Raw genomic sequence first — 27,939 nt, 5'->3', positions numbered from 1 at the left:
TGGTTTCTTCCTTCTTCCTCTGGATGCAGACAACAACTTTCAGCCATTTTTTTCAGGGGTTGTTGTTGAGCCTAACAAGACAACTGTTCCCAGGTCGACGCAGAGCGGTACCTTCCGGTGAACCTAGAGCTAGTTTGGAGGAGGGTAAAATGATCCCAGATCAGTGTCTGTTTAGGTGTCAGGTCTGCTCTCAGAGAGAGCGTCAGCCTCGCGATAGCCTCGCCTAACCCACACTAGAATCAAAGCTCCGCTCGCGAACTGGATGCTGACAGGCGCGCGCGCGGTGCGGTCATCATGCAAAGGTTACATTGGATCCCTGTCAAGAAGCCGCTCCCCCGTAGGACCCTCTCGGGTGACAACATGCAAGACGTCTAGCGGCGACGACGACGGGACTGACAGCCCCCCCTTTCCTCCTCCTCTTTCTCCACTATCCCTCCTCTCCCTCGTCTTTCGCCGGTGTGTTCGTCTGCGGCAGGTGTCCAAAAACGATGGACGCCGTAAGTTTGAGATTTCCGCAAACGGCAGTGCGTGCGCTGGCTCCTCTCGGCGGTAAAGTGGCTTCATGAGTGTCCAAAGTAACAGTGGAAGTGGTGGTGGAAGTTTGGAGGCGACGCCATCTTGGTCACAGCTCTCCTCGTCCCCTACGATTTCTCAACAACACATAACGGCGTCCGCAAAGATCAAGGAAGGTACTTAAAAAAAAAAGAAGGCTCGCCACAGGATTGGGCTGGTTTTAATGAAAATGTTTCCTATTTGCTGTGAGTCGGACACCATTTTGTTATAGCGGTTGGGAAGCTAACGTTTGCTTAGGTGAAAAGGGGAAAAAATGGATGTCAAGTTCACTGATGCAGGGAATTGGAAGCCAAACGTCAGCTGTCAGTTCAGCTTAACGCCAGCTTTAAGTAGCAGCAGGCTAAATCACCATGTTTCCTCCAAGGCTGCTGCTAGCTTGTTGACTTGTTTGTATGGCTGCCAGCTTGAAATTGGTATCAGTGTTTTCCTGCACTTCGTATCGTTTACCTTCTGCCACTTTGTAGATAAACAACATAACTGTGTGTGCATCCATTAATGCACAGCTATGCACGTCCCCGTCACTATTATACACGTCTATAAGCCGTGAAGGTTACTTTTCAAGCAGTTTTTGATTGCATCTATTTAATGTTTTTTTTTTTTCGAAACACTAGGTGAAACAAGTATGTAACTCTTATGATTATGTGCGGATGGATGCATCATGATAAATGGCAACAGCTGGTTTTAATGTTGCAGCTTGATCTATTAGTAACAGGACATGATCTGCATGTTAAAACATTCAGACCCTCGTAGTGTTTTTAATTTATCACTTTATTTAAACTATTCGAGATAAATACAGCACAGCATGTTGCAATATAAAGCTGGGGCTATTTGCATTTTAATCCACCCAAATCACTTTCTATTTTCTCTGACTGTAACCTCTGCTACGTGCTTCATAAGGGTTTCATAATCTCCATTATGCCTTTTAAGGCCTGCCCCAGTGCCAGTAGCTGTGCAAAGATGTCAGCCTGGAAATGTCCAATAAGGAGACAAACACTTGGAGGAGAACACAGAGCAGCTGTGTTACCTCTCCTCTGAGTGGAAACTGGTTGTACCAGATCAAGCCCCTGTCTGACAGTAGCACATATGAGTTTCTTTCTACATGTGATCTGATGCTTGCGATTCAATTTAAAGGTAAACTTTGGCTTTGAATAGCCTTTATTATTTTTAGTAGTTAAAGCACAACTGATGCACAAGTGTAGCATTTTAATTGGTAATGTTGTGAAAGGCCTCGTTGTTGTTTGTTTTTAAATTACCTTTTTAGATGATCTGATTATTGTTTTTTTTTTTTTGTGGTGGTTAAATTCTTATCTTATTTCTAAGTGGTAACTGACTATTCTAGATGGTTCCTGGACTCTGGATCCATTAATGTCAGTGTTTTATGTAGGGTTGTTGTTTTGACTGCTCCGGTGTGATGATACTGTAGGTTAGCTGATGGAAAACATTTTTGTGGACGGACTGGAAAGCTGACTTCACCCTCTCTCGCCTTTTTGCTTCCTGACTTCCAAGTGCTACTGTGACCTTACTGCTCAGTTTGCACCTTCCACAACAGGCTGAAGGTGTATTTGTTTTGAGAAGCCACCCTAGTTTTAGTTAAACCCCTTTGTTTTTTACTTTTTATCATTTGCTACGGTTGACTTTTTCTTATTTCTTTAAGGCCTCTTGTGTTGATACTTTGTATTTCATCATCAGACATTTTGGGCTGCTGATGCTTCTTGAATAACAGGTCATGTATACGTTCATAACAGGAGCAATGGAGGAGCTGCACAGCTTGGACCCCAGGAGGCAGGAGCTGCTGGAGGCCAGGTTTACAGGAGCTGTCAGCGGCAATACGGGAGGCAGCACTGGGAGCGCCAGTGGAGGTGCTAAGGTAATGGCAGAGCTATAGAAAGTAAAAACAAAAGCAAAAAGTTTTTATGAAATCCAACATTCTTTGTAGAGAACCCCACTGATTCTGACCTGATCTGCTGATTCTGATGTTGTGGCATTTCTTTTTGAAGACTAATAGTGTTCAGTGTTATTTTAAGCATAATAGAAATGTTTCAGAAAGAGGAAAAAAAAAAAATCAGAGCCAGTTTTCAAACTATAGTAAAAAAAAAAAACATCGTATCCCAAATTATGAATGTGTTTGATCACTTTTAGCACAATCCTTTTCTATGTTAGTGTGATGACAGCAAAGTTGCCCTGTTCTTACACTTAATGACTATAATCACTCAGATGACAAGCTATACACAGTTAAAAATGTCAACTCAATCAACTTTTTGTCTTCGTTTTGTTGTGTGGCATAATCTCTACTCTTCATTATAAATAATGATGCCTCGCAGTAGGAGGGGTACGAAAGCCTTTCAGCCGTCTTTTTCTCTTAATAAGAAACAAGGATCTCTCGAAATCAGTGTTGGCAAGACAGAGATTTTCAAATACCGGGAATCAATCAGAACCTTCTGTAACAGATAAAAGTTAGACCTTTTCTGCTGGCTCCTGTGTGGAGGTTGAGTTTTCAGGTTCGAGAAAATAGACATGACACATTTTTAAACTTAAAACGAAGGGGGCATTACTGCCAAAGTAGCAATGATTTAAATAAGATTTTGCTTCTGATGCGTTAAATTAATAGTGAAAAACTTGTTTTATCAATTACAGATTGACAATTGCATCACTAGTTTACTGGTTATTTCAATTTTAGGGACTTAAGATATACATTTAATGCATATTTGGTTATTCCAGACATGATATGGTTTTGAGGTCTGCAATAAATGAACTTTAAATCAGCTTGTGTATAGGGCTGGGCGATAAGACGATACATATCGTACGGACGATAGAAAAGTGTCTATCGTGCTAATTCTATTCTATCGTTTCTAACACAATTGTATCTCGTATTCATGCAAATATTTCCCATGGTAGACTACGACAATCGTATTAGTGTAGCCACGTAGCCTACACACAGCTTATAAGTGATAAACAAGATTTTTTTTTTTTTATCCACAAAGAAGCGGCGTCCTGTGGTTTTTGCAACATGACGCTTCTTTACGGGTTTTTGACTCACACGCGGGTTTGCGACATGCTTTACGTTACTTAACTCATGAGAGTTGGAGACGCAGGAGGCTGAAGTATTAAACCTGTGGTCGCAACAAACAGAGACAGCTTGGCAGGCAACCCAAGATAAAGACACTTTACCAAAAAGAGGGGGCACATCTGTGATTTGGTTACATTTTGGATTTAACAAGTCCAACAAGGAGCAGACAACATTTGCAAACTATGCTACAAGACTGTTCCCTTACCCGGTGGCAACACAACAAACCTCTTCTAATACCTAAAGAACCACAGGAATTTAATTTAAATACCCGTAGGATTTGAAAAAATGTGAAGGATACTGTAGCCATACTTCCACCTCGTCTTATGCATATATGTTGTTGCACTACAATTTATTTTTCTAATTTGTGACAGTTCTATAAATGTCACTTCAAAATAAAGTTGGAAAAAGTAAGCAATTATATTATTTTGTCATATTTTTCAGAGATTTGCTGAAAATACTCAATTGGAGCATATTGCGATATATATCATTATCGTGATATAAAATAGTCCATATCATGATATATGATTTTTTCCATATCGCCCAGCACTACTTGTGTATATATATATATATATAAAAAAAAAAAAAAAATCAGAGCTTGCTTACTCTACAGAGAAAATGTAAGCGGACGTACAGAGTGTGATCTGCAGTGGTCACCACTGTGTGTATTTATCAAGTTTACTTTAGAAATTTAAGCCTAAGAAGAAAAATCCCTGCCTTATAAGCCAGCAGGCTGTTATTTGATGTTCCCTTGTATCAATCTACCGGTGCTTACATGTTCCTAACAGGGCTGGGAGCTCCTTTTTAATCCCAGAAATAATTCAAGCCCTTCCTTTCTCATGCTGGAAAAGCAGGTTAAAGGTTCCTGTTTTCCTAAAAAGGACTCTTTAGTTCCTGGAAATGTTCATGTGCTTGGGGAAAAAAAGCCTAGTGACACACCTAATCACTAAGAATCTGCATTCTTGTCAGGCATGTTACACGGCAGGCCTGCCGCCAGCACTGGTTTGTCTGTGCTGCGCATTTCTGTCAAGTCACTGAGCTTGCACAACACACCTGTACAGACTGTTCTCCCATTTGCTGATCCATGGGAATTATTGTCTTTGTAGGGTCTGGCCAATGAATCCTCAAACCACAGCTATGGAAGTCTGGGTTCATCCAGTGACAAGGAGTCAGAGGTAAGCCGCACACAGAGACAATCATGCAGGTCTTTTGTCATTCAAAATCAGAGTGAGTTTATAACATGTATGCACACATCAAGTATGCACATCCCACTCTTGGCTCTTTTTCTCTCTCCACCTTCTTTTCTGTCTCTTCCTAGAACTCTGATTTAAAAAGAGGGAGCTCCCCTGCCTACTCAGTATGTACTCTTTCTTCCTGCTGCTCTTTCCAGCTGAACACCATGCTCTGTTCTATACTTTGTTAGGTAAAACACAAGGGATTTATGCTTTTTTTTTTTTTTTTTTTTTCTCCCTCCTCCTCCTTTCATATTTTATCGATTGTCAGACCCCGGAGAAGAAGCACTCTGAAACTTCCAGGGGCCGGAAGAGGAAAGCCGATACCTATTCTGACAGCAGTCAAGGTATGCTGTGTTTAAATGGTGGGATTCAAGCTAGCGTAATTCCCCAGCAGCTTCCCTTTGAAATGCATTTATTTATTCATTTTTTTGTCTGGTTTTCAGGGAAGACTTCTACACGCGGGCCCAAAATCAGTGACTTTTTTGATGTAAGTTGTTTCACTCTATCATTTTGTCTGGAGACTTGATGGTTTAAAGCTGTATGTAAAAGCTGTTTTGTTCTCCTTGAAGTTTCAGGGTGGGAATGGGTCCAGTCCAGTAAGAGGGCTTCCATCAGCCCGCCGCTCCCCACAGAGTTCACAGTCTGCACCCGGCTTAATCGTACGTATTTTCCTAAGAGTCGTTTCAGCTCAGAGTTTCGTGATAAGTGTATGCTTATATAGCATGGTTATAACTCGATTTTTTTTTTTTGTGTTGTAGATTCGTCAGAACAGTTCCTCTCCCACCAGTCTGTGTTTTGGGGAGCACACTCTCAAAGCCTCTTTAAGCAAATGCATCCAGGTACAAGACGACAAACTGACAAAGAGAGAGCAGCTTGGTTATTCTGACAATTCAGATCCTCTGCTAGTTGGCTATTGTGCTTTAAGCATCTTCTGCTTTACAGACGGAGCTGACGGGCCTGAAACTCGCTGCCCTGGAGAGCAACAAGAGTCTGGACCTGGAGAAAAAAGAGGGACGAATAGATGACCTGCTGAGAGTGAGTCCTGTCTCTACAGTAAAGGCGGAGCAATCATTCACTGTGGTCCAGTTGTACAAATGAACACTGGTCTCCTGCTTCATAAACTGGTCCTCAAAAGATTTCCTCCAAGCATTAAGGGATTTTCTTCTCTTTACCAAAATCTTTCAGGACAGCGCAGAAAGAAGTTCTTATGCCATGGTTTAAAAAACGTTGCCGCCACCTGTTTCTCCTTTTCGGTTAAAATACAGAAATGATGTGTCTTTTCTTTTGAAAAAAGACATATTTTGAGCTTTTCTTAATTATATATATTTCATTTTCAAGAACTAGCCACAAGTCTTTTCTTTTTCCCTTGAGGAAGTTTGCTCAATAATCTAAAACAAACAAGCCAATCCACCTCTGCATGTTGGCTAAAGTTGTTTCTGGTTTTACATAATGGCAGAAAATGCTACCACCATGTTACTGAGGCAGACAGCTTAGTGACTGTGCTGATCACAAGATTTTGGATTGCGTCTTTGATTAGTTCTGAATAAAAGGTGAAAGTCTCGATGACTCTGTAGATGTGCAGTTGGTGTATATTCCTTGATGCTTTAAATTTCTGTTGCTTATTTGAGCGTACGTGACCTTAAGGTTAAGCACTACTTCACCTTATGCCAGTTAAAAAAGATGGCTGTAGTATACCTGGGTTTGCCTCAGCTATAAGGGGGTGGAAATACAGTCATCCTGTTGGATATAAACTTTGTTAAACAGCACAGATCGATTGTGGTTGATGGCAAAAATGTAGAATTTTGAATGTTTATTGCTAAAGGGAAGGGAGATCCTACAGAGGATTTGAGTATTTGCCTTGCACTTGTGAGTTTAAAAAGGCATCCGCCAGGGCCAGACAAATTATAATTTTATTATTAAATAAAATTTTCAGTTTAAAAAAAATTGTTTTTGGAAAATCAAAATGTCAGATTTTTAAGTCATATTGCCGAGCCATAGCTTCCACTGACATTAAAGGTAACTATGAAGAGATTTAGTTTTAAATTCCTGTTTGTTTTTTGTACTTGATTTATGTTTAAGAATAACATTTATTTTATGGCTGAAACAATTAATCGATTATTTAAATAATCGTTAGCTAAGTTAGCAATCGATTAATCGTTAACTGTAGTATAGAGACTTTAAAGCAAGCCTTTAGCTGACAGAGCAACCTACCTTGAGCAGCAATTATACCAAAATTGTGCGAGAAAAAAGTGTAAACATTTTGCATTTAAGATAAGAAAAACTTTTTTTGTTTGTCAATGTGTCCTATCCAAAACTCTAGTGGAAAAGTTTTAGTTTCACCTGGTTTCATTTCGCAAAAAATCTTCTTTAACTGATCTTCAGCTATCCGATGATTAACTGATCCATCGAAAAATGTATCTACAGATTAATCTATTTGCAAAATAATTGTTAGTTGGAGCCCTAATTTATTTATTTTTTTAAAAAGGAGCCATCAGTTTTAGATTGGTATTAATTCCATTTCATGTTCTAGATATTGTTTAAAAAAAGGAATTTGAAAGTAAAGGTATTTAGAGCTGTCTGCCAGCCCATTTCTATCTACATGGATGAAGAATGAAGGTTTTCTAGTAGCTGAGGCTAATTCTTGATTTAAAACTGAAACTCTGGCTTGATCTAAAATAGACTGGTCCTGTTCAACCCTCCATACCCACCATTTATGGTACAGTTCAATTAGGCTTTTTCAAAGTGGACCAGGTTAGCTTTGTTTCTTCTTAATGATAAATTATCAGTCAAAACTAGGTTTATTATTTAATCGGGTTTGTTTGACCAATAACTAGTTTAGATTGAACTGAAACATTTACTGTGACTCGTTCACCTATCCAAAATCATGCTGTAGCTTTTTTTGAGCCATGGATGCCACAACAGGCTGTGATTTTTAAAAACTGGCCTCATTGGTGATGCAGCTGCCATTGAAATCACAGGTACTTTACCAACAGTTTGAGTTTGGGACCAGCCCCCCCCAATCATTTCTAATCCTCTCCATCAGGAGTGTGATCTGATACCTGGGTTCAGATCTGTTTCATGATGTCTCTCATGTGCTCGTTTTGAACAGGCTAATTGTGACCTTCGGAGACAGATTGATGAACAGCAGAAACTCCTGGAAAAATACAAGGAGAGACTCAACAAGTGCATCACCATGAGCAAGAAGCTGCTTATAGAGAAGGTAGTATTCATATTAAAGCTCCACTTTCTCTATAAACCTGGTTATAGGAAAGTATCACAGTTTATAACCTTGTCTCAGTTCCTGCTGATGATGTGTCCTGTATATTAAATGATAATTTAGTAGATTCCTCTCTGCAAAGAGCAAGGTACTTCCTTCTGTTCTTGTAGGGGTCAGATCTTATCCCCCCCTAAGTGTGTAAAGCTGTTTCCTTTGGACTCAATCTTCCGTCAGGTCTTATTGTTTGGAACAGTAAATTTAAATCCGTCTGTTTTTTCCACAGAGCACCCAGGAGAAGCAGTCGAGTCGCGAGAAGAGCATGCGAGATCGCCTGCGGCTAGGCCACTTCACCACAGTCCGACACGGCGCCTCCTACACAGAGCAGTGGACCGACGGATATGCATTCCAGAACCTCATCAAGTAAGGAGTTTTATCAAACAATCAAATTGTTTCCTTTATTGTTATTTAGTCGTATTTTTACTTCAAAATAACCTGGATGGTTTCTGAACAGTTTTAAAACCTGCAGCAACAAGCAGTTTGAGTTTTTTGCCTCACAGATTGAATGTTTTCTGCCTTTCAGGCAACAGGAGAGCATCAACCAGCAGAGAGAGGAAATTGAGCGGCAGAGAAAGCTCCTAGCAAAGAGAAAACCGCCGAACCCTGCATCTCCCTCGCTGTCGCTGGCCTCAACGTCTGAACCGAAACAACGCAAAACTAAAGTGGTGAACGGCAACGACTCTGACCCCTTTCTCAAGCCCTCTCTGCCCCAGCTGTGAGTTAACAGAAATAACTGCATGCTGTAAATGGAAGATGCTGGACTGTAAAGAATGTGGCGGTTGGTTGTCACCTATTTATACTCGTTTGACGGAGTTAAAATGAGGCAGACTTAATTATATCTGTACTTGCTGCTGAAGGGTACCAGAGACTGAATAATAATTTAGCGGGTTTTAAAACTTTTAATCATTCACCCGTGTTAGAAAGGTACATTACTGAGTGTCATTTAACCAATGCAGTTTAACCTTAATGTTTTGACAGACTGACCCTTGCTGAGTATCATGAGCAGGAGGAAATCTTCAAGCTGAGGCTCGGACACCTAAAAAAGGTCAGTGGCTAAAAAAACTCAAACATGTAAATAAGCAACCCCATATGACCCACCTAAACAAGAAATGTTTACGTTTAAAATGTTTTATTCAGTTATTTTCAGTCATCACATTTTGGTAAAACCTCTTAAAGCAACACTGCGCAACTGTAATTGCTTAATGTGAGATATATTCATTAAAATTATTTTTCAGGTTAATATTCAGCACTTGTTGCACGTCGATGATCTTCTCAGGCTGCCCTTCTCAATAACCCCCCTATGGAACTAAAGGGATCTGGATGTTATCCACAGTGCTGCTTTATAGCTGCCTGAGCTCCACCTCAATACAAGAGCTAATTAAGCTGCAATTAGTTAGGCAACAAAACCGATTAGTTAGGGCTAGGTGATATGACCTCAAATTAATGTCGATATATTGGGCAGTTTTACCTCAATAAAGATAAATGCTTCAGCTACTCTATCAGAAATAAAGGCATATGCAGGAAATACAACTGATCTATTTAGAATTTGATTGTTGAATAAATCGCATTACATATTACTTTCAATTAAATATTAAAGTCTTGTATCTATTCAGGTTTAAACATTCAACAATGTCTCATTCAGCAGGAGAAAAATGTTAGTTCTTGTAAAAGTTTTTGCTCAAAAGTAATGGAGCCTTTTGCACGACTTTGAACTCAACAGCGTGGTTGTGCTGTAGGTGGGGGACGAGGTTGGATGTTACTTTGGGTAGTCCAGACAGTTTCAGGCAAACTTTGCATTTTGTGTTCTTTTGCTCAACATCTTAGGTGTAATTTTGATGCCACTGAACTGTGCGTGCAGTGGGAACACCGGAATCGTTTAAACTGGCACACCCTCACTCAAAACCGGTCGCCGCGCGTGCAACTGTGACAATGAGCTCATGACTTCTCTGTGCGCTCAGCTTCATCTCTGCTCTCAAATGGCTCCACAGGATTAACCTGATGTAATTTTGTGTACAGCTGTTAGACACTTTTTCACTGGACTCATCCACCATTTTCCTTTTTACGCTTCTTACTGGTCAGGAAGTTGCGCTATTAGACACCCTGCAGTCTCTTAAAGGGGAAGGAAATACTGCCAACCAGTGCAGACAGGAAAAACTGAATTATTTACCAACTTGTTTACCGAATTTACCTACATGGGAAAATTTGCACCAGTTTATCGCGCAACCCTACGATTAGGGCCCAAAAAATAATCAAATGAATCGATTAATAAATTAATCGTTAACTAATTCAGTAATCGCTTGGAATCGTTATGTCTAGTAATGGTGCACAGACTCTAAAACAGGTTTGCTGAAAGAATAAGCAACTTACAGCAGTAATAAACACAAAACTCCACGAAAACCTAAAATCTTTTATATGTGTCTGCAGGCTGCAGGTCTTGTTTTAACACACTTTTGCTTAAATACAGCTGGCTGAACACCTGTCTTCCTTAGCAACTACCTTTATTGGTCTCCCCTCCTTGTAGAGGAGGTCAGATGCTGTCTGCTGGACCTTTGTCCAGTCGTCAGCCTCCATTATCAGGTCTCCTACTGAGTCAGACATGGACTCTTTAGAGCTCAGCCATCAAACTCCAGTCCTCAAGGGCCAAAGTCCTGCAACTTTCAGATATGTCTCTGCTTCAGCACACTTAAATCAAATAATTAGGTCATTAGCAGGACTATGGAGGACTTGATTCCATCTGAAGACTGAAAATCTGGAAGGACTCCTAAGCCAAAGCAGAAAAGCATCAGCAGTCGCTATGACAAGTGTTGTCTGGAACAAAGGAGCTAGGAAGCCTGAGCAGGATGTTTCTTCTGGATGGTTAATTTAGTATAGGGACCTCCTGACATCCCTGTTTGGAGCTCAAAAGGGAAGTTTGCCATAGACATTAGCAGAGCATTGCAGTAGAAAATGATATTTAGGTTGCTCTACCTGTCTTTGATGATTTAAATAAAACATTAACATTCATAAACGTTACGTATGAGTCAACGGAACATGATTGAAACAAGCTCTAGATGAAAATACATGAACAGAACTATAACTTGGAGTAAAACCTTTCAATCAGTCCGCTTTTTCCTATCGTTGTGTATTTTGTGAAATAATTGCCAAAAGAATCAGTTCTGTCGCAGATCTGCCTGCATTTTGAATTTGCCCTAGCAACAGCACATTTTTGGTCTTCCCCTGGCAGAACTTTCCTGTTCAGCATTTGTGTTAGGACGAACACGGTTTGCCAAAATCCTTTGCATGACGTGTCGGCACAGCCCAGTTCAACATTTTTGTGACGCATCCAAATGTACACCACCACATATTTCTTTTTTTTAAGCAATGAACGTTGTCTCTGTTTATTTAACTCTTTAATACCTGGAGAAAAATCACGAACCAAACCTGTATTTTTTCTCTGAATGTCACGTGACAGGAGGAAGCTGAGATCCAAGCAGAGCTGGAGCGGCTGGAACGAGTGAGGAACCTTCACATCAGGGAGCTGAAGAGGATAAACAACGAGGACAGCTCGGCGTAAGTCGGCCACCTGTCATTTGATGACATTACAAAGGGTTAGACGACGAGTCATGTAATTACATTGCTTATTGTGATATTCAAGCAATTTTCATTTGTTATCACTCTTTTAATGTCTGTGTTATTTAATCCAACATATCACTGACTTAGGATCAGAACAGCATTGCTGATGTAGGTAATTTAGTTTGGGAGATAACATGGCATTTGTTATCATGAAAGATTTAATATGACTGATTTTATTACATTATTCATAGAGCAGTGTGAGCATGTTACCTTTAGCAATGAGCCATCTGTGTCAAATCAGCCTTTCAGGATCTATATTAAAAATCTAATCGCGCAGTTTAGCTAAATTTAAAGGATATAGATGGTCTGCTCTGTTTACACACTTTGGAGTTGATTTGTTTCCTCTCCACATATCTTGATGACAGCAGTTTACATTTTTAGAATAAAATCAGGTGTACCATTTGGATATTTGTTTATGAAAATGTCCTCCTCACAGTTTCAAAGACCATCCCACTCTGAATGAGAGATACCTGCTGCTGCACTTGTTGGGCAGGGGTGGCTTCAGTGAAGTCTACAAGGTACCTTCTGCCATCTGGCACAGTTTCCATCTACTTTGTTTCCTCCTGATTTGTGCGAGGTGCATTTAGAGGCTAAATGTTTTGCGTCCTTGCTTGTCACACGTAGGCGTTTGACCTGTTTGAACAGCGCTACGCAGCCGTCAAAATCCACCAACTCAACAAGAACTGGAGAGAGGAGAAGAAGGAAAACTACCACAAGTAGGCCTTTACACACCCTTTTCTAGGTTTACAGTACTCAGTGCATTGAGTATATAGCCCTCTGCCTTTGCTTTATACCTACACAAAGTAGCACATCATTATGAATCACTGAGAAATTATTTGCAGATAAATATACGAAACGGTAGAAAAAGTGGTTTTCATTCACCCTTTGTTCTGATAAGAAAAAGAAAAAATCAATTTCTTTCATTGGGGACCTGATTAGCAAAGAGTTCACCTGAGTGTGTAGCTAAATCTTATATAATAGGTTCATTGGAGGCCTCTCGGGTTCATTTGGGAACATTAGAGAAGAGAAAAGCATCACTAAGACTGAGGAATATTGTAGACGGGATAAGTAGAAGGTGATGCAGTAGGGATGTATCAAAATGAGCCTTTTTTCACCTATAATATCCTTGAATGCTAATAATGCTATCGTTGAAATATTACAGGCTATTAAATGCCTTATAAAATATAGATAACATACAAGAAGAAGTAGTAGTTAGCTATGTTTTAGGTCTGGGTCACAATGGATGTATCCACTTTTAATAAACCGATCCAATTCTTTTTTTCTTTTTCTTTTTTTTTTACTTCTTTTGAGGGGATACAAATACACTGAGTGAGCAGAACCCAATCTGTTCAATTCAATTCAGTTTATTTATATAGCGCCAATTTGCAACTAATCATCTCAAAGCACTTTACAACTTAACTAGATCATACTGTTAAATTGCTTCAAAATTTTCTATCTAAGGAAAACCAGTTAATTGCATCAACTCATTGACTCGAAGGCAATCCTTCACACTATTATAACAACATTATAACTGCCCCATACATTGAAACACTCTCCCCCATTTGACTGGGACAGATTATGGAAAGTCAGGGGAGGAAACAACTGCTGCAGCCACAAAGCAAAGCCCTACTTGATGATAAAACTGCTGCACAGCATCTCGAATCAGAACAGAGGACTTTAATAGGCCTATAATTAAAATATAATGGGAACTACGATTAAAGAAAAGGAAAATATATCAATAAAGGCTGTAGATAAGGCAGTGAGAGGTGATTCAGAGAGCTTTCTGCAAAGTTTGCCAAAGTTTTTAATTTTTCTTTTTTATAAAGAAGGGAGAGTGATAAACTGCATTTGGACAAGTAGGTAAGAGAAAGCCACGCCTATAAGGAGAATAGAACAAAGTGATCTGGTCAGATGAAAGTATGGAGAACATTACCTGAACTCATACTGTGAAGAAATGTTTTGCTGTGGAGCTACTATTCAGTAGAAACAGTTGGTCAGAGCTAGAAAGGTGGAGGAAGCTAAGTACGGGACAATCCTGAAAGGAAACCTGTTGGGGACCTTTTCCACCAAACTGGTTCCAGTGATTAAAATGGTGCAAGTGCTTCTTAACCAGCAGTTAGTGAGTTTCCATTGAGACGAAATCTGTTTCCAGCTCTGAAAAAAACTTTTAATGTAGGACCAGAGAAAAGAAAAACGGCAGTCGGCAGCAAAAAGTTGGCATCATGGAGTTTATTTTTAGATTTCGGATGGTTGACATTTAGATCTGTCATAAACAGATTTTAGCTACTAATCAAATGTGCTGTTTTTGAAGATTGGATTTGAATCTTTGTTTTTAATTATGTTTTTTCACCAATTTGTCCTTCCTCAGTTCAGGGTGACATCTGTTCATCACTTTTTGTTCTTAGATGTATACACATAACTGATAGACTAGCCTGTTGGGTAAAGCCATTAGTGTGTTCAAAAGCCTGTTTCACTGCTTGGATTTATTTTTACCCAGAGCTCTGTTTAGCTCCCAGGGAGCAGGATATTTTTCTTTTTTTTGTGGGGAAAAAGTGGAGAAAAAATTGATTAATTGGATTTGGTGAACTATCCGATTTTTGTTTAAATGTCAATGACAAAAAAAACACTTCAACTTTAACATTAAATTCCAATAAAATACTCATACAAAGGGTTTTTGTAAAAAAAAAAATAAATAAAATAAAATAAAAGTCAAACAATGGTGTTTAATTTTTTTGCAAGATGCAGTTTGAAGTTACCCAGTTTATTGCTATCCTGAGGTAGGGGATCTGGATTTGCATGCAGGAGAAATGTAGGATTGGTTCAGACACAGATTAGGAACTGTCACATTGTTAAAGATTAATTTATCAAATTAACCCTGGATGCATGCAAACATACAGAAACAACAGAAAGATTTATCTTGTTGCTTAAACTTTGACACTTCTTCCTTTGCAGGCATGCATGCAGAGAGTACCGGATACACAAGCAACTGGACCATCCCAGAATAGTCAAACTGTACGACTATTTCTCCTTAGATACTGACACGTGAGTTTACCACCCCTGTTCTACTTAAACTTCTTCAGGTTTTGTGAGTATTAGACTCAATGCTGTTTCCACAGAATGATATTCAAGTATGGATATTTGATAGAATACATTTTTAGAAAAACTTGTTTTTTTTTCTGCCAGTACAACTGCAATGCACAAACATGACAGGGAGATTAGGTCACACTTATTTAGCAGAAAGCTCTGACCCCGACCTCTGACCCACACATAGTAAAATGTCTTCTCTTATATAGTAACCAGAGGTGTCAGAAGTATTCATATTCTTTACTTGAGTAAAAGTGGAGAAGCAGAGATTCTAGCATGCACTTAAGAGCAAAAATAAATAAAGATAAAATTTGCATTTAATTATACAAAATAGTTTTGAAAAGTTTTTTTTAAACTTGGAAAGATTGCAGAATATTTAACATTAAATTTTCAAATTCAAAATCTTCTAATTTGTTGATTCTGCTTCTTTAGTTAATATATATATATTATAATAAAATAATAATAATGGCTTTTGCTGGGTAAGATTTTGGACTTCTCTCATTCTAAAAACGAAGGCTACCCCAGTGTTTGCTCCTTCCATAAAACTGCTCTTACAAACCGATCATCTTTAAAATAGCTGACTTAAAAGGTTATCATAGAACAGTGCTGTCCAAAATGGCTAAAACGGTATCACGTCATAATATTATTGATCAGTTGTGTCAAGTGTTTGAAAAAAGGCTGAATGTTAAGAAGTCATAACCCTGATCCTACTTAATCTTACCTTGTTTAACTTGACTTTAACCCTTTAAAGCCTGATCCAAGAATTAAACAAAACAGAAAATAACTTTTTTTTTGGTTTGAAGTCCTTATTTGGCCTTTAAACAAAATATGTAAAAAGAAAAAATAGAAATAAATTTTTGATATTAATAATTTATTACTATGCGATAAGTCAAGATTATTTTTTGTGTAGTCTTCTGCCCTCTGTTATCAGGTATATCTAATTGTGTACAATAGGATTTTTAGCAAAGTTTTTACCATTGAATTATGCAAAAGGTGTCAGACGCAAAACATTTCAGAAACCGTATGTATACATTTGGCATTATGGGGTTAAGACATCAGAGTTCAGAAAATTTGTAGAAAATCAATTTGATGTTTTTTTCTGTTGATTGTCTAATGTTGACGCGTTGATTTGAATGTTAATTTTTGTTTACTTTATGATTCATCTTAGAACAATTTATACAGTTAATGATAACAGAGTCATTGTTAAAAAGTATAGCTACTTTACAGGGAAATTATGCAGATTATTACTACTGAACTACTGGGCTGTATCTTCTGAGTAGAAACGATTTCATTAGGGCTGTAACTAACAATTATTTTGCAAATCGATTAATCTTTCTATTTTTTTTTTTTTTGATGAATCAGTTGATGATCTGATAGCAGAAGGTTCCTTAAGAATATTTTTTTATGAAATTAAATCAGGTAAAACTAAAACTTTTCCACTTGAGGTGTTCTGGTTAGAACATATTGACAGACAAAAATATATATATTTTTTATCTTGAATGCAAAATGTTTATATATTTTCATACAATTTTGATATAACTACTGCTCTACGTGGGTCACTTTGTCAGCTAAAGGCATGTTTTATAATCTCTATACTCCAGTTAATGATTAATAGATTACTAAATTAGTTGACAATAATTTCAATAATCAATTGATTACGATTAATCCGCTTAGCTGTTTCAGCCCTAGTTTTCCTAATTTCACCCGTAAACCTTGTTTTGTCGGCCGTTTATACCAGACAGCCCCAAAAGGCTGTCAGGTGTCCCAACAGCCGCATGTTAGCAATGATCTGATGCTCACCTGATTTGGTCTTTTTCAGGTTCTGTACAGTCTTGGAGTTCTGTGAAGGGAACGACTTGGACTTCTACCTAAAGCAAAACAAGTTAATGTCAGAGAAAGAGGCCCGCTCCATCGTCATGCAGATCGTCAGCGCCCTGCGCTACCTGAATGAGATCAAACCACCCATCATCCACTATGACCTCAAACCAGGTGCCTCATATACCCTCTGCTTTCAAACAGAGAGGTCGGTCACCCTGTTCACCTCTAACTGTTATTGCCCTGCACAGGTAACATCTTACTGGTGGACGGTACAGCATGTGGTGAAATCAAAATCACGGACTTTGGTTTGTCAAAAATAATGGATGATGACAACTATGGGGTGGATGGGATGGACCTTACGTCACAGGGAGCGGGGACCTACTGGTGAGACACACGCATCAGGAAACATCCCTGAACGTTGACAGTTCAGTTTTGGAGGATTTAATGTTGAAACATATAATTTTTTCTGTCCTTTTTTTTTTTTTTTTCTTATCTAGACAGCATGATTAGTAAGCTAGTCTTTATGCAATATATTCCCTATATCTGTTTATTTAATTTTTCTATTAATTGTTCACAGATTTTTTTGTTGTTTTTTATCATGTTTTTATTCTGCTGTGCAGGACTTTTCTTGTAAAACACCGTGAATAGATTTTAAATTGACTGAAAAGGTTGTTTACACTTAAGGAGAGAAAGGAAACTGACCCCATCTGAAAACTGTGAAGGGTTCACCTTGATTTCAGCTGATTTAACTGTGACGCACTGAGAGATATAACCAGTAAAATATTACTTTATTAAAGTAAAATTAAACATGTTTATAATTTAATGGGGGCCTTTATAGAATAAAATATATTTTTTTTTATCTAAAACATTTGTCGGAAAATATTGGGGAACAAATATCATTGTTGGGTCCAAGGGACAAAGCAGAAAGATTAGCCAAAGTAGTTGCAGCTGTGGAGCGGCATTTTATGAGGTTAAATTAAAACAATATCCCAGCACTTTGATCATTATCTCTGCTAAGGAGGCCATTTTTTGATTAGTTTGTTTAGTAGGATGATTATGGAAACATTTCTCTGAAATGGTGAGAACCCATTAGCAGGTGGTGATCAGGATGCAGATTAAAGATTTCCTTTAAATGATTCCTTAATATTTTGAGTTAGGAAAATTAGCTGCTTGGCATATGTCTGTTCTCTCCCAATGCTTTCTATATTTTAAATGGGCTACAGTAAGGCCGAGTTTCACCACCTCACACTGTTAAACATGGTGGTGGTAGCACCATGCTGTAGGGCTGCCTTTCTTCTTCTTTCCAGTTCCGAATGATCGATTTAGCCGTAAAAAAAAATACAGTTCTGAAGAACACATTAGCTTCTGCAAAGTAGCTCAAACTGTGGTTAGGGGGTCATAGGTCAGGAGTTTTTTTGTTGTTGTTGTATTTTTCCATCACCTGATCTCTGCTGTCTGTTCTCTACCTGTCATAAATACAGACCATAAAGAAAGTGTTGGACACTGAAGTAGGAGGAGGATTGGGGGAGGTGTAGAGTTCACTGGTTTACCTGGTGACTTAGCGGAGCTTATTAACGTTAGCCAAGCTGCTGCTAAATGAGGCAGAACCAGCTAGCAATGTAGCTAGCTTCTTAACATCGAACCTGCAGATTGAAACCAAAATTGTTTAGTTGACCCTAAATTTCTCAGATGGCTCTACAGGATAATGCATAGGGCATGTTTAGTAATGTATAAAAATAATATATCACACATGCTAATTTAATCTTGCTTTAAAAGTAAACTTTGCATATTTAGTTCAACTTTAGATAGACTTTGTGTTATAGCTATAGCTTTTTTTTTTTCTGGTATGTTTTGTTGGGTTTAGAGCAACGACCGCCATGTCTCTGCACTATACAGGGCGCTGGTGGAGCGCAGACGCTAAAACAAACAATAAATAATGTAAATAGATTACACTACCTGGTGTAGCTATGAGGAGTTTGATGTTGTAGGGTTTATAATCAAACCTTTGAGACAGTGGTTCACATGGAGCAGGAGGAAACAATTGGACAGTTTACATACATTGGCCTGTAAGTGATCAGATGGTTGGCGCCTTGTTTGCTCTTTAAAGTAATTTTATTTTAATTGTTTTTTTTTATTTTTATTTTTCAGTTTTTTTCTTTAGACTGTAGTTGAGGTTTATGTATTGTCAATATTTTACAATAATACTTAAAGAAATACTCTTATTTTAAAATTTTCTGTCTACTTTTAGAATTTTCTGAGCTAAAACATTGTGGGCTACCGTAGCGACACCTACCAGGTTTAGCTAGTTTTTAGGGGGGAAGCCCAGGATGGATATCTACAACTGTGATCTCAGCTTTTCATGTGAAAACAGAAACTATTTATTGTAACAAAGATAATTAAAGTCTGTAATCTTGGATGGGGAAAAATGTCTCCAAATTAGGTTGTCAACGAATTTCTGTGTTCATGTTTAGGTACCTCCCACCAGAGTGTTTTGTTGTGGGCAAAGAACCACCGAAGATCTCCAACAAGGTGGACGTCTGGTCAGTGGGAGTGATCTTCTTCCAATGTCTCTACGGACGCAAGGTAATACGGCATCTACTGCTTTCGGTATATTTGATAAAAGACACAGAACTTAAGGATTTCTATGTTTGCTTCATTCCTTCAGCCGTTTGGTCACAATCAGTCGCAGCAGGACATCCTCCAGGAAAACACCATCCTTAAAGCCACAGAGGTCCAGTTTCCAGCTAAACCGCAGGCCAGCACAGAGGCCAAGGTGACACACTCTCACAGACACTCTGATGGTTTTATGGGTCACAGCTGCTGCTCCTGCTTTAGGATCAACTTCCAGAAGTCCTATAGGTTCCTTTTTAAATGGTGGAGGGATGCGATTATAAAGCATTTTTAATTGATTATTAGCATTTTCATAAAAAAAAAGTCAACTGGATGGGTAAAGATTTTTTTTCTTTTACAATTAGTTGTAGTCAACAGTTTGCACATTAAATAAAACTCAGTGTTTCTATTTAATTAACTATAAACTATAGTGTTTCGATGAGGTAGTAGGTTTACACATTTTTTAAATGATAAATCTGTTTTAAAACTTCTAATTAAAATGTGTCATGAGCTTTATTTCTCTTATGATAATAAATAAATAATTTATCCTGCTTCCTCAGACCAACAGGAAAACCTTACCCCCAAATCACAGCGGCTCTTTTATGGCATTGATCCAATAAAATTGCTGTCTTTATCAGCTGGGGCCTATTCTTGGCGACTGTGCCCAGTCTGACCATGAGGGATCAGAAGTTTATTTTAAGAGGAGCTATGCAGCAGTTTGATGGAAAATGCCATGAGTCAGACAGGAAGTCAGACATGGTGGTAATATAAAAAAATAACCGCTTGGGGGGAAAATCCAGACTGTAAAAGTCAAATTAAGACATAAAGTTTATGTAATTCTAGTAGTAGTAATCTTTTGTCCCTTCTGAGCAGCAAATTTCCCCAGGATGTTCTTGGTCTGAACTCTGGACTGAGAGGCTGGTCAGAATGGAAATGAATCCTCCCCACACCATGATTCTGCCACCACCCTGATTCAGTGTAGGAATACTGTGTTTTCTGAGTATAAACACTGAGGAGGGTCTTAGGAGCAAATTCCACCTGAAATTACATGTGTGAATTAAAGCAAGTACAGCTCCCAAACTATTACCGTATTTTCACGACCATAAGGCGCACCGGACTAAAAGGCGCACTCTCAGTTATGTGTCCCATTTCTGTATTTAACACACACATAAGGCGCACCGGACTATAGGGCGCGTTTTTTATATACAGGTGCATGTCCTCTACTACCTTTAAATACCTCTACTGCGTATTTAAAAATACAGCGGGGGCAAAACTGAGTATGACTGTGCTTTATTCATGTATTTATTACAAAGTATTAATCAAACCTGCGAGCTGGCCATGAGACAGACACATCGCAGATGACACAGCGCTGTGATCACTCCTAAATTAACTTAAAATCCTGAAACCTGCCGACGGAATATGTTCGCTTTTATTACCGGTATCCTGGTGCCTGCAGCTAAAATTATTTAGATGAAAAACACCTGCCAGCAGCCGCGGTGAACGAAAGGATTTCTCCTGTTGGTGCACCGCTGGTATGTGGGGGTCTGAGCGCCTCCGACAGAAATAGATAATCTGGATGAACTGACTGCAATTATTAAGTTTTCAGGTGGCCTTTCTCACTTAAAAACATATTAAAACTACTTTATTCCCACTGATCACAGCAAATATAGCTGCAAGATTTAGATTATTTAGATGAAAAAAACACCTGCCAGCCACCGCGCTGAAGAAGAGGAGGAGACCCGCCCACAGGCTGCTGTTGAATTAAGTTTTCAGGTAGAAAAATAGAGCGGGAGCAAACCTGAGTATGATTGTGCTTTATTCATGTATTTATTACAAAGTATTAATCAAACCCATCAAAGTCATCATCCTCTGTTATCCTCAGCATTCCTCTGAATAAAACAGCTGCGCTAAATCAGACATGCCAGTTTCCCCTTCTGCGCTGTCAGAGTCACTTTCCGTGCAGCGCAGCTCCTCAGAAATGATGCCGGCTTTTGCGAAAGCTTGAACAACAGAGCCAGCAGACACAGTCCATCTACAATCCATCCGCTAACGGTGGCGTAACTTGCCCGGCGCTGCCTTCCATTTATCATGAAACTGTGGTCTCAGTCTGTCATCCATCGCTCCCACGCCGCTCGCAGCCTTACTTTGAACGGCCGCTTCACACCGATGTCGAGCGGTGGAAGTTCCTTTGTCAGACCCCCGGGATAACGGCGAGCACAGCGTTCATTTGATTCATCTTTTTTTCACATCGGCTGTGAGATGGTGATGCGTGGAAAAAACCACCTAGTCTTCTCACATACACCTGTCTCAGCCACGCATCCACCCAGCCTTTTCATTTGCGTTAATATCATATGTCATCAGAGCGCAGTACTGTCTCGCTGTCAGCTCCCAGATCAGCTTCTCTGATTGGTTGATGCGGCGCGTCCAGCAGCAAAACTTCAATTTTTCCATCTGAGCAGCAGCAGCGCGTTGGCGGTGCGTCAGATGCTTAAACGCTCCCGACGTGCTGCACCAAAACGCGCTGCAGGACCTTTTGCTGCACCTATACGCGCGTCAACCATTGACTTTGCATGTAAACTCGCTGCTTCTGCTGCACCTGCTGGGTCCGGTTCACACCGATGTCGAGCGGTTGAACAGCGAGCACAGCGTTAATTTGTTTCCCCATGTTTTTCACATCAGCTGTGAGATGGGCACGCATGGAGTTACATATTAACAGCGATGGTGAGGGGTGGAAAAAAAAACACCTGGTCTCCTTACATTCAGCCACTCTTTCATCATCTCCTCAATGAGGTGGTCTCAAAAGTCGCAGTTACAACACACATAAGGCGCACCGCACCATAGGGCGCACCGCACATTTTGAGGGAAAAAAAAGACGTTTAAGCGCGCCTTATAGTCGTGAAAATACGGTAATTGGAAATACAAGTGATTGGATTTGTTTGACAGAAAAGCATTACAGAATATATTTCAGGTGAAACCAATATTGTTAATGTCACCATGTCTGTTTTAAAGGCGATTATACAAAGAAAAAAGGAAAAATATTTAGCCTTGCCAACATTTTTTTTCAGGAAAAAAAAAAAATCACATAAACCCCATTTGAAACTCTGGATGAACCCTGAGACTCTCTAGATCCACATCTTGACTAGAACTCAAGCACATTTGGACTGAAAAAGTCCACAAAGGTTTTAGTGGGCAGTGTGCTAGGTGGAAATGTGATTTTGTCACAGTGCCAAACTTTCCCACTCATAAAAGGGAATCTAGCCTGACAAATATACTGATTTACATTATTGGAGACCTCCGGCATAAAGCAAAGCCTTTGCTCCTTAGATTTAGCCATTGTTTCATTGAAATGTACCATGAACACATCATAATATCACAAAAATGAACAGAAAATAAGAATAACAGAGCAAGCTTATGTATCGCATGCCTGTTGCATCTGAAATGCTCTCACAATTACCTCCAACCCTTCTTGGAAAGGTCTGAGCCTCTACTTTCCAATGATTCCGGCCATTAGGGGGTGAGGCTAAAAATGAATACCTGCTGTTGCATTACTCCAGCAGAGTCAGACATATCAGGTGGAATTTTAACTCTAATTTTATTTCTTTAAAAAGCTATAAAACAAAAAGTATTTGTGGAAAAAAATATTTTAAAACATGTTTTAGAAATTTTAAAGCCCCATTTAAAAGGTGTGTGGATGAAACACCATGTGAATGTGTTTTAGCTATTTCTATAAATGGATAAATATCAGCTGGGCTCAAGGGGTTAATTAAACTAAGCGTGTATTATGGATTATATTTGGAAGGTGTTATAACTGTTCCTGTTCCAATGTAGTGTCTCTGTTATCATTCAGTTTCTGTAAATCATAGGTCACGGATTAGCGGACCGCTGCCCAGATCCGAACCCACCTGCTGGCTAATCCGGACCCAACCTGATTTCAAACATTTATAAATTACTGCATGTTATGCGACGGCAGTGTCCAATTTCACTTGCGCCGCTTCCCCTGTTTGAACGGTAAAGCCCTCCCAGAACGGGCTGCACCTGATGCCAATTAGCCAGTGAGCTGTCGGTCAGGGCTGCTGCCGCTAGATACTTTTAGACACAGCAGGAAAACCTGCGGCAGGCCGGGCGATGAGAAATAAGGAGAAGATGAGAGAAAGTGTGGACTGCTGGAAGAACTGCAGTGAACTGGTGACAGAAAAGTGAAATGGCGTGCTTAAAGATGACCCTGGATATTTTGAGTGTTTGGCTCAACCTGCTGCTGTGAAGCAGGATTCTCCACCATGAACAGAATCAAAAATAAATATGGATCCAGGCTCAAACTGAGCACCTTGATATGTGCTTCAAAATGGCTTTGTCGCCATTCAAACCATGTTTAAAGCCTTGTAGGGCAGCCTAAAGCCCACTGCTCTCATTAAGCTATAAAAAAAAAGAAATAAATGAGTTATAAATCAGTTCAGGTGTTTTATGAAATATGTGAATCAGGAAAATTGTCGATATTCCGAACTGAATGATTGTTGTTCTCTACTTAAAACACCAGTTTATAAAATGGAAAAATTTTCTTTTTTTTTTAAATATTATTTAAAAAGTCTATAACATGGATGCATAAACACTTTATTTTATTTCAGTGTTAAATTCTGTTTAAAGTAAGGGATTATAGTTACAAATGTCTCAGGACCTTTACTAGCTGTTGATTTTCTGTATTAGGACCCCGCTGATTTTTAATTGGTGACCCCTGTAGGGATGCACGACATAATCGGCCCCCTATCGGTATCGGCCTTAAAATCCGCCACCCCACCGATATTTAACCCGATATTTGAGCAGCTTCTGAGTTTCTAAAGTCTAAAAAAAAAAATATACTACTTCTTCTTCCTCAAAAACTTTTTTTACAGACTTAAAAAGACGAGGAAAAAATATTGATACATTAACATATCACAATATCTTCATATGCTGATATATTGCCATTTAAAAACACCATATCAATCTCTTTTACTTATGAAATATTGCTATATGTCATCGTTATGCCACGAAATCCCCCGAAAATTCACAAAATGTTGCCATATTTTTATATGTTGATATATTGACGCGATATCGATTCTATTTTACTAACAAAATCTCACAAGAATTTGCAAAATATCACGAGAGTTTGTAACAGAACGACGAAATTTCATGAGATTTTGAAAGTAAAATAGATCGATACCGCGTTTTTAAAAATCTATTTGATATCAGCATGTGAAAATATATTTGAGTATATTATTTTTCAAAGTGTCAGAAATGGATAACAAAACTGCTATTTTCAATGACTACTTATTTTTGTCCAGCTTTAACATCGGTATCGATATCGGTTATCAGCTACATGAGTTTTAAAATATCGGCCAAAATCCCAATATCGTGCATCCCTAGACCCCTGCTGTAAATGTTCCTGAATGAAACTTGATTTGTAACATGCACCAATGAATGTTTTTGGATCAAATCTGGTGAATTGAAAAGAAAACTTTTTTTTGTTTGTCCTGCAGGCGTTCATCCGGCGCTGTCTGGCCTATCGTAAGGAGGACCGCTTCGACGTTCACCAGCTGTGCTCAGACTCATACCTCCTCCCTCACATGAGACGCTCTAACTCCTCGGGCTCGCTGCAGTCCTCCGCCTCAACCGTTCCCACCTACTGACTTAACGAAGCGACGGGGCCCTCAGGTCCATCTTAACGGCATTGGAGGATAATAAATGTGCAACTCTTTTTCTTTTCTTTTTTTTTTTTTTGCCAGAGATGTTTCAAGATTAGATAGTTTAGCAAAAAAAAAGTAAAATGGAAAATGAAAGGATATTTTTGCCTTCTGCCAAAATAAACAAAAAAAAAAAGTTGCTCTTGAACTCTATTGTGACACAGAGAGAAGGGGCAGACTACAGAAAAAGGCTGAAAAGAAGGAAAATGGAGATGAGAATTGCAGAACAGAGAGTGCACCAAGTTTTTCTGCTTTAACCCTTAGAAAATATGACCCCGCCCCCCGCGCCATCCTCTAGTTGCACTCTCCCAAATCCACTCTGCATTCATCTCTACATACTCGCATAGTAATATACTTAATCAGAAGACTATAACACAAAGCCTTTGTGAGCAGCAGTAGGTGTGGAAATGCTCCCTTCATTTCACGGACGCACGAGGAATCACCGAATCTCATCAGACTTCCTCTGAACAGCAACCTGGACTCATTTTAAGTGACGCTGTAACTTTGATGGGATTGAATTTGCACTTCCAGCCAAGGTCTCCAAGCGGATTTGCTTATCTGTCTTAAATATTTTATTTTCTTGTTGCTCAGGCAAAAAATCCGAATGTCTGAGAGCAAGGTGTTGCAATACGACGCCACGCCGGCGTTTCTGCAGACGGAGGCTGCCGTCAGGACGCAGAGGTCATTGTACATTTCATGTTCAGGAGGCGTTACTCACTATAGCAGATATATTCTAACAAGGCTTCTCCTCCTCGCTTCCTTAGTGTCCCCAGTCTGTTTATTTCCTCTCTAAAGCTGTTCTCAGTTCGCTGCTATAACTGTTGCTTTTAGTTTGTTTTAACACGTGAATGAATTTCTCCTTGCATCCATGCATACTTGAAAATTAAGAGGAAATTTCCAGAGCCTGTGTTGTTTTGAAGGAGTGCCAGATTATTATTTTTTTCCTTTTCCTCTTCTACGGCCAACATCAAATGTCTCCTCAGATTTCTGTTTGCTTAATGGCTTAGAAGACCTAGTGTGCTGTGGCGTGAGGAATATTCCCACCTGTCAACATCAGAGGATGGGGAGAAAAGTTACTAACTTCAGCGGGAAAAACAAATGGATGTATCCAAAATGTTGTCATGGTGTAAATAAAGAACTCTTACCTGTACGGTGATGTGATTTAATGAATGAAACAGAGGTTTGGTGCTGCCTTAAAGCATGTTTTAGGTGTTTCGCTACTTCACTGAGAAATGTTAAAAAGTCAGGTGAGGTGTAAAAGTAATGACTAACCTACAGATGTTTTACTTTTTCTCTCAAATCAGGGAAACAAAACCAGAGTAACTCCATTTATTATAGAGAGAAGTTATTCCAAACACCAGACTTTGACTAGGCCATTACAAAACCTTCATGTCACGTTTTTAACCTTTTTTTTTTTCTTTGTAACCTTTTTCCAGCATTTCAACACTAACTCTACCAGCCTGTTCAGGGTGTGACCCACCGCATCAATTTCCTGCTCTTTAATCCTTTTACCTCCTAATTAATTACAGGAAGTCAGACTTAAACTGGTTCAACTCATCATTGATTCGTAGTTAATTAAAGCCTCTTTACATTTGTAGTTTTATGTTCCTCGTGTTTGTTTCACTCTGGACTAGTTTTCCTTAAATGTTTCAACTTGTAGGTATCATTTTTCCTAAGTGAGCATTTCGGTTAATTTCGCAGCAAACAGATTGAGCAGTAAAGTGGTGAAACCGGAAGAACCTGAGTTATCTGCTGCAACGTGGGTGTCGGCACCGATGGCCCAATGAAGGTCAGAGCTAAACAGAAATATGAAGTGCAAACCTTTGACTACTACGTGCATGTCTGATTCCATCAGCTGCCATAATGGCTTCAACTTTTCTGGAAAGACTTCCTGAACAATCTTCCAGAAACACCCATATGAGAACAGACGATGCTGGAGTCTTAACGGCGTGCTTTATACCCGTGTCACTACTCTGCATCGTTCCTTTTATCGAAAAGCTTGGATGTAGCTGCTTGGTTGTGGAAACAGCTTTTCCAGAAGCTCTGTGTTCTGGGGCTGCTCTGAAGGCCACAGGAAGTTTGTAAGGACTGTCGCTGTCCACCCCAGCATCTACAGACCGCGCTCTGATTTTATACTTTCGTCTACTTCATGGGTTCAGCCTTTTAAAGTGAACAGCTTGTTTTCTTTGTGACTCAGGGCTTTTTATTTATTTTTTATTCTTGTTTGACCCTAAAATTTAAATTATGGTTGAAAAAAGGTCCTAGGGTCTGACTTCTTCAACAAAGGATGGTAAAAAGCCTGTACTTATATAGCGCCTTTTTTTTTTTCCAAGTCAGAAGACTTGACCAAAGTGCTTTACACTACATTAATTCACCCACACACTGATGGTGGCAAGTTACATTGTAGCCACAGCTGCCCTGGGGCTCACTGACAGAAGCGGAGCTGCCATACACTGGCACCACCGGGCCCTCTGACCACCATCAGTAGACGATGCAGGTGAAGTGTCTTGCCCAAGGACACAACGACACTGAAAGTCAGAGCCGGGGCTTGAACCGTCAATCCTTCGATTTCAGGGCAAACTCCTACATCCGGCGCCACTGTCGCCCTCAAAGGAAAATATACAGAGTAATTAGAAACTTGGGTGTTTCATAGATTGTAAAACAGGGAGAATCAGTTCTGAAGCAAACTAAATCTTGGTAGAGCAAATGATTTTAAGCAGGAAATCTGCCTGATCTTTTGATAGATTTCTCTATCCCAAACTACGACAGGAGCAGATGAACACAACATTTGACTTTAGCATAACTTTACTTTTTTTTTGTATAGAGTTCAAAAAATATGGAGTAATTCTCTTTATGGACTTTTGGGGGCACTGCAGACTTTTTATAAGTTTCAGTTCAATAAAAAATTGGCTTTACAAGGTTAAAGTTAGTAAAAAAAACCTTAATAGATGAAAT

General features: G+C 39.2%; 1 protein-coding gene across 4 annotated transcripts; it reads left to right on the top strand.

The window, feature by feature from the left end:
• Positions 1 to 190: 190 nt before the first annotated feature.
• LOC119779281 (serine/threonine-protein kinase tousled-like 1-B) lies at positions 191 to 26,134 on the top strand. 4 transcript variants are annotated; one of them, XM_038278860.1, is made up of 22 exons: positions 191 to 689; positions 2,319 to 2,440; positions 4,744 to 4,812; positions 4,956 to 4,994; positions 5,141 to 5,216; positions 5,316 to 5,359; positions 5,442 to 5,531; positions 5,631 to 5,711; positions 5,815 to 5,907; positions 7,982 to 8,092; positions 8,373 to 8,509; positions 8,670 to 8,861; positions 9,125 to 9,191; positions 11,598 to 11,695; positions 12,195 to 12,276; positions 12,383 to 12,474; positions 14,711 to 14,800; positions 16,662 to 16,831; positions 16,909 to 17,044; positions 19,132 to 19,243; positions 19,326 to 19,433; positions 24,781 to 26,134. In XM_038278860.1, exons 1-22 carry the CDS (start codon positions 563 to 565, stop codon positions 24,928 to 24,930), a joined length of 2,286 nt encoding a protein of 761 aa, XP_038134788.1. In that variant the 5' UTR covers positions 191 to 562; the 3' UTR covers positions 24,931 to 26,134. The 4 variants fall into 4 exon arrangements, with proteins under 4 accessions (XP_038134788.1, XP_038134790.1, XP_038134787.1 ...); XM_038278859.1 differs by lacking the exon at positions 191 to 689 and adding an exon at positions 1,530 to 1,704; XM_038278862.1 differs by lacking the exon at positions 4,956 to 4,994 and having other exon boundaries at positions 2,322 to 2,440.
• Positions 26,135 to 27,939: the final 1,805 nt, after the last annotated feature.

Source organism: Cyprinodon tularosa, unplaced genomic scaffold, assembly GCF_016077235.1.
Source record: "Cyprinodon tularosa strain WSP-4 unplaced genomic scaffold, ASM1607723v1 ctg145, whole genome shotgun sequence".
Lineage (NCBI taxonomy): Eukaryota > Metazoa > Chordata > Actinopteri > Cyprinodontiformes > Cyprinodontidae > Cyprinodon > Cyprinodon tularosa.
Note: the sequence above shows the minus strand (reverse complement) of the source record. Positions and strands in the feature narration are given on the sequence as shown.

Coding starts and splice junctions, on each gene's coding strand:
- LOC119779281 (XM_038278859.1), top strand. CDS start 1,545: ATGTCCAATAAGGAGACAAACACTTGGAGGAGAACACAGAGCAGCTGT. Junction 5,712..5,814: donor CTTTAAGCAAATGCATCCAG/GTACAAGACGAC, acceptor TCTGCTTTACAG/ACGGAGCTGACGGGCCTGAA. Junction 5,908..7,981: donor GAATAGATGACCTGCTGAGA/GTGAGTCCTGTC, acceptor CGTTTTGAACAG/GCTAATTGTGACCTTCGGAG.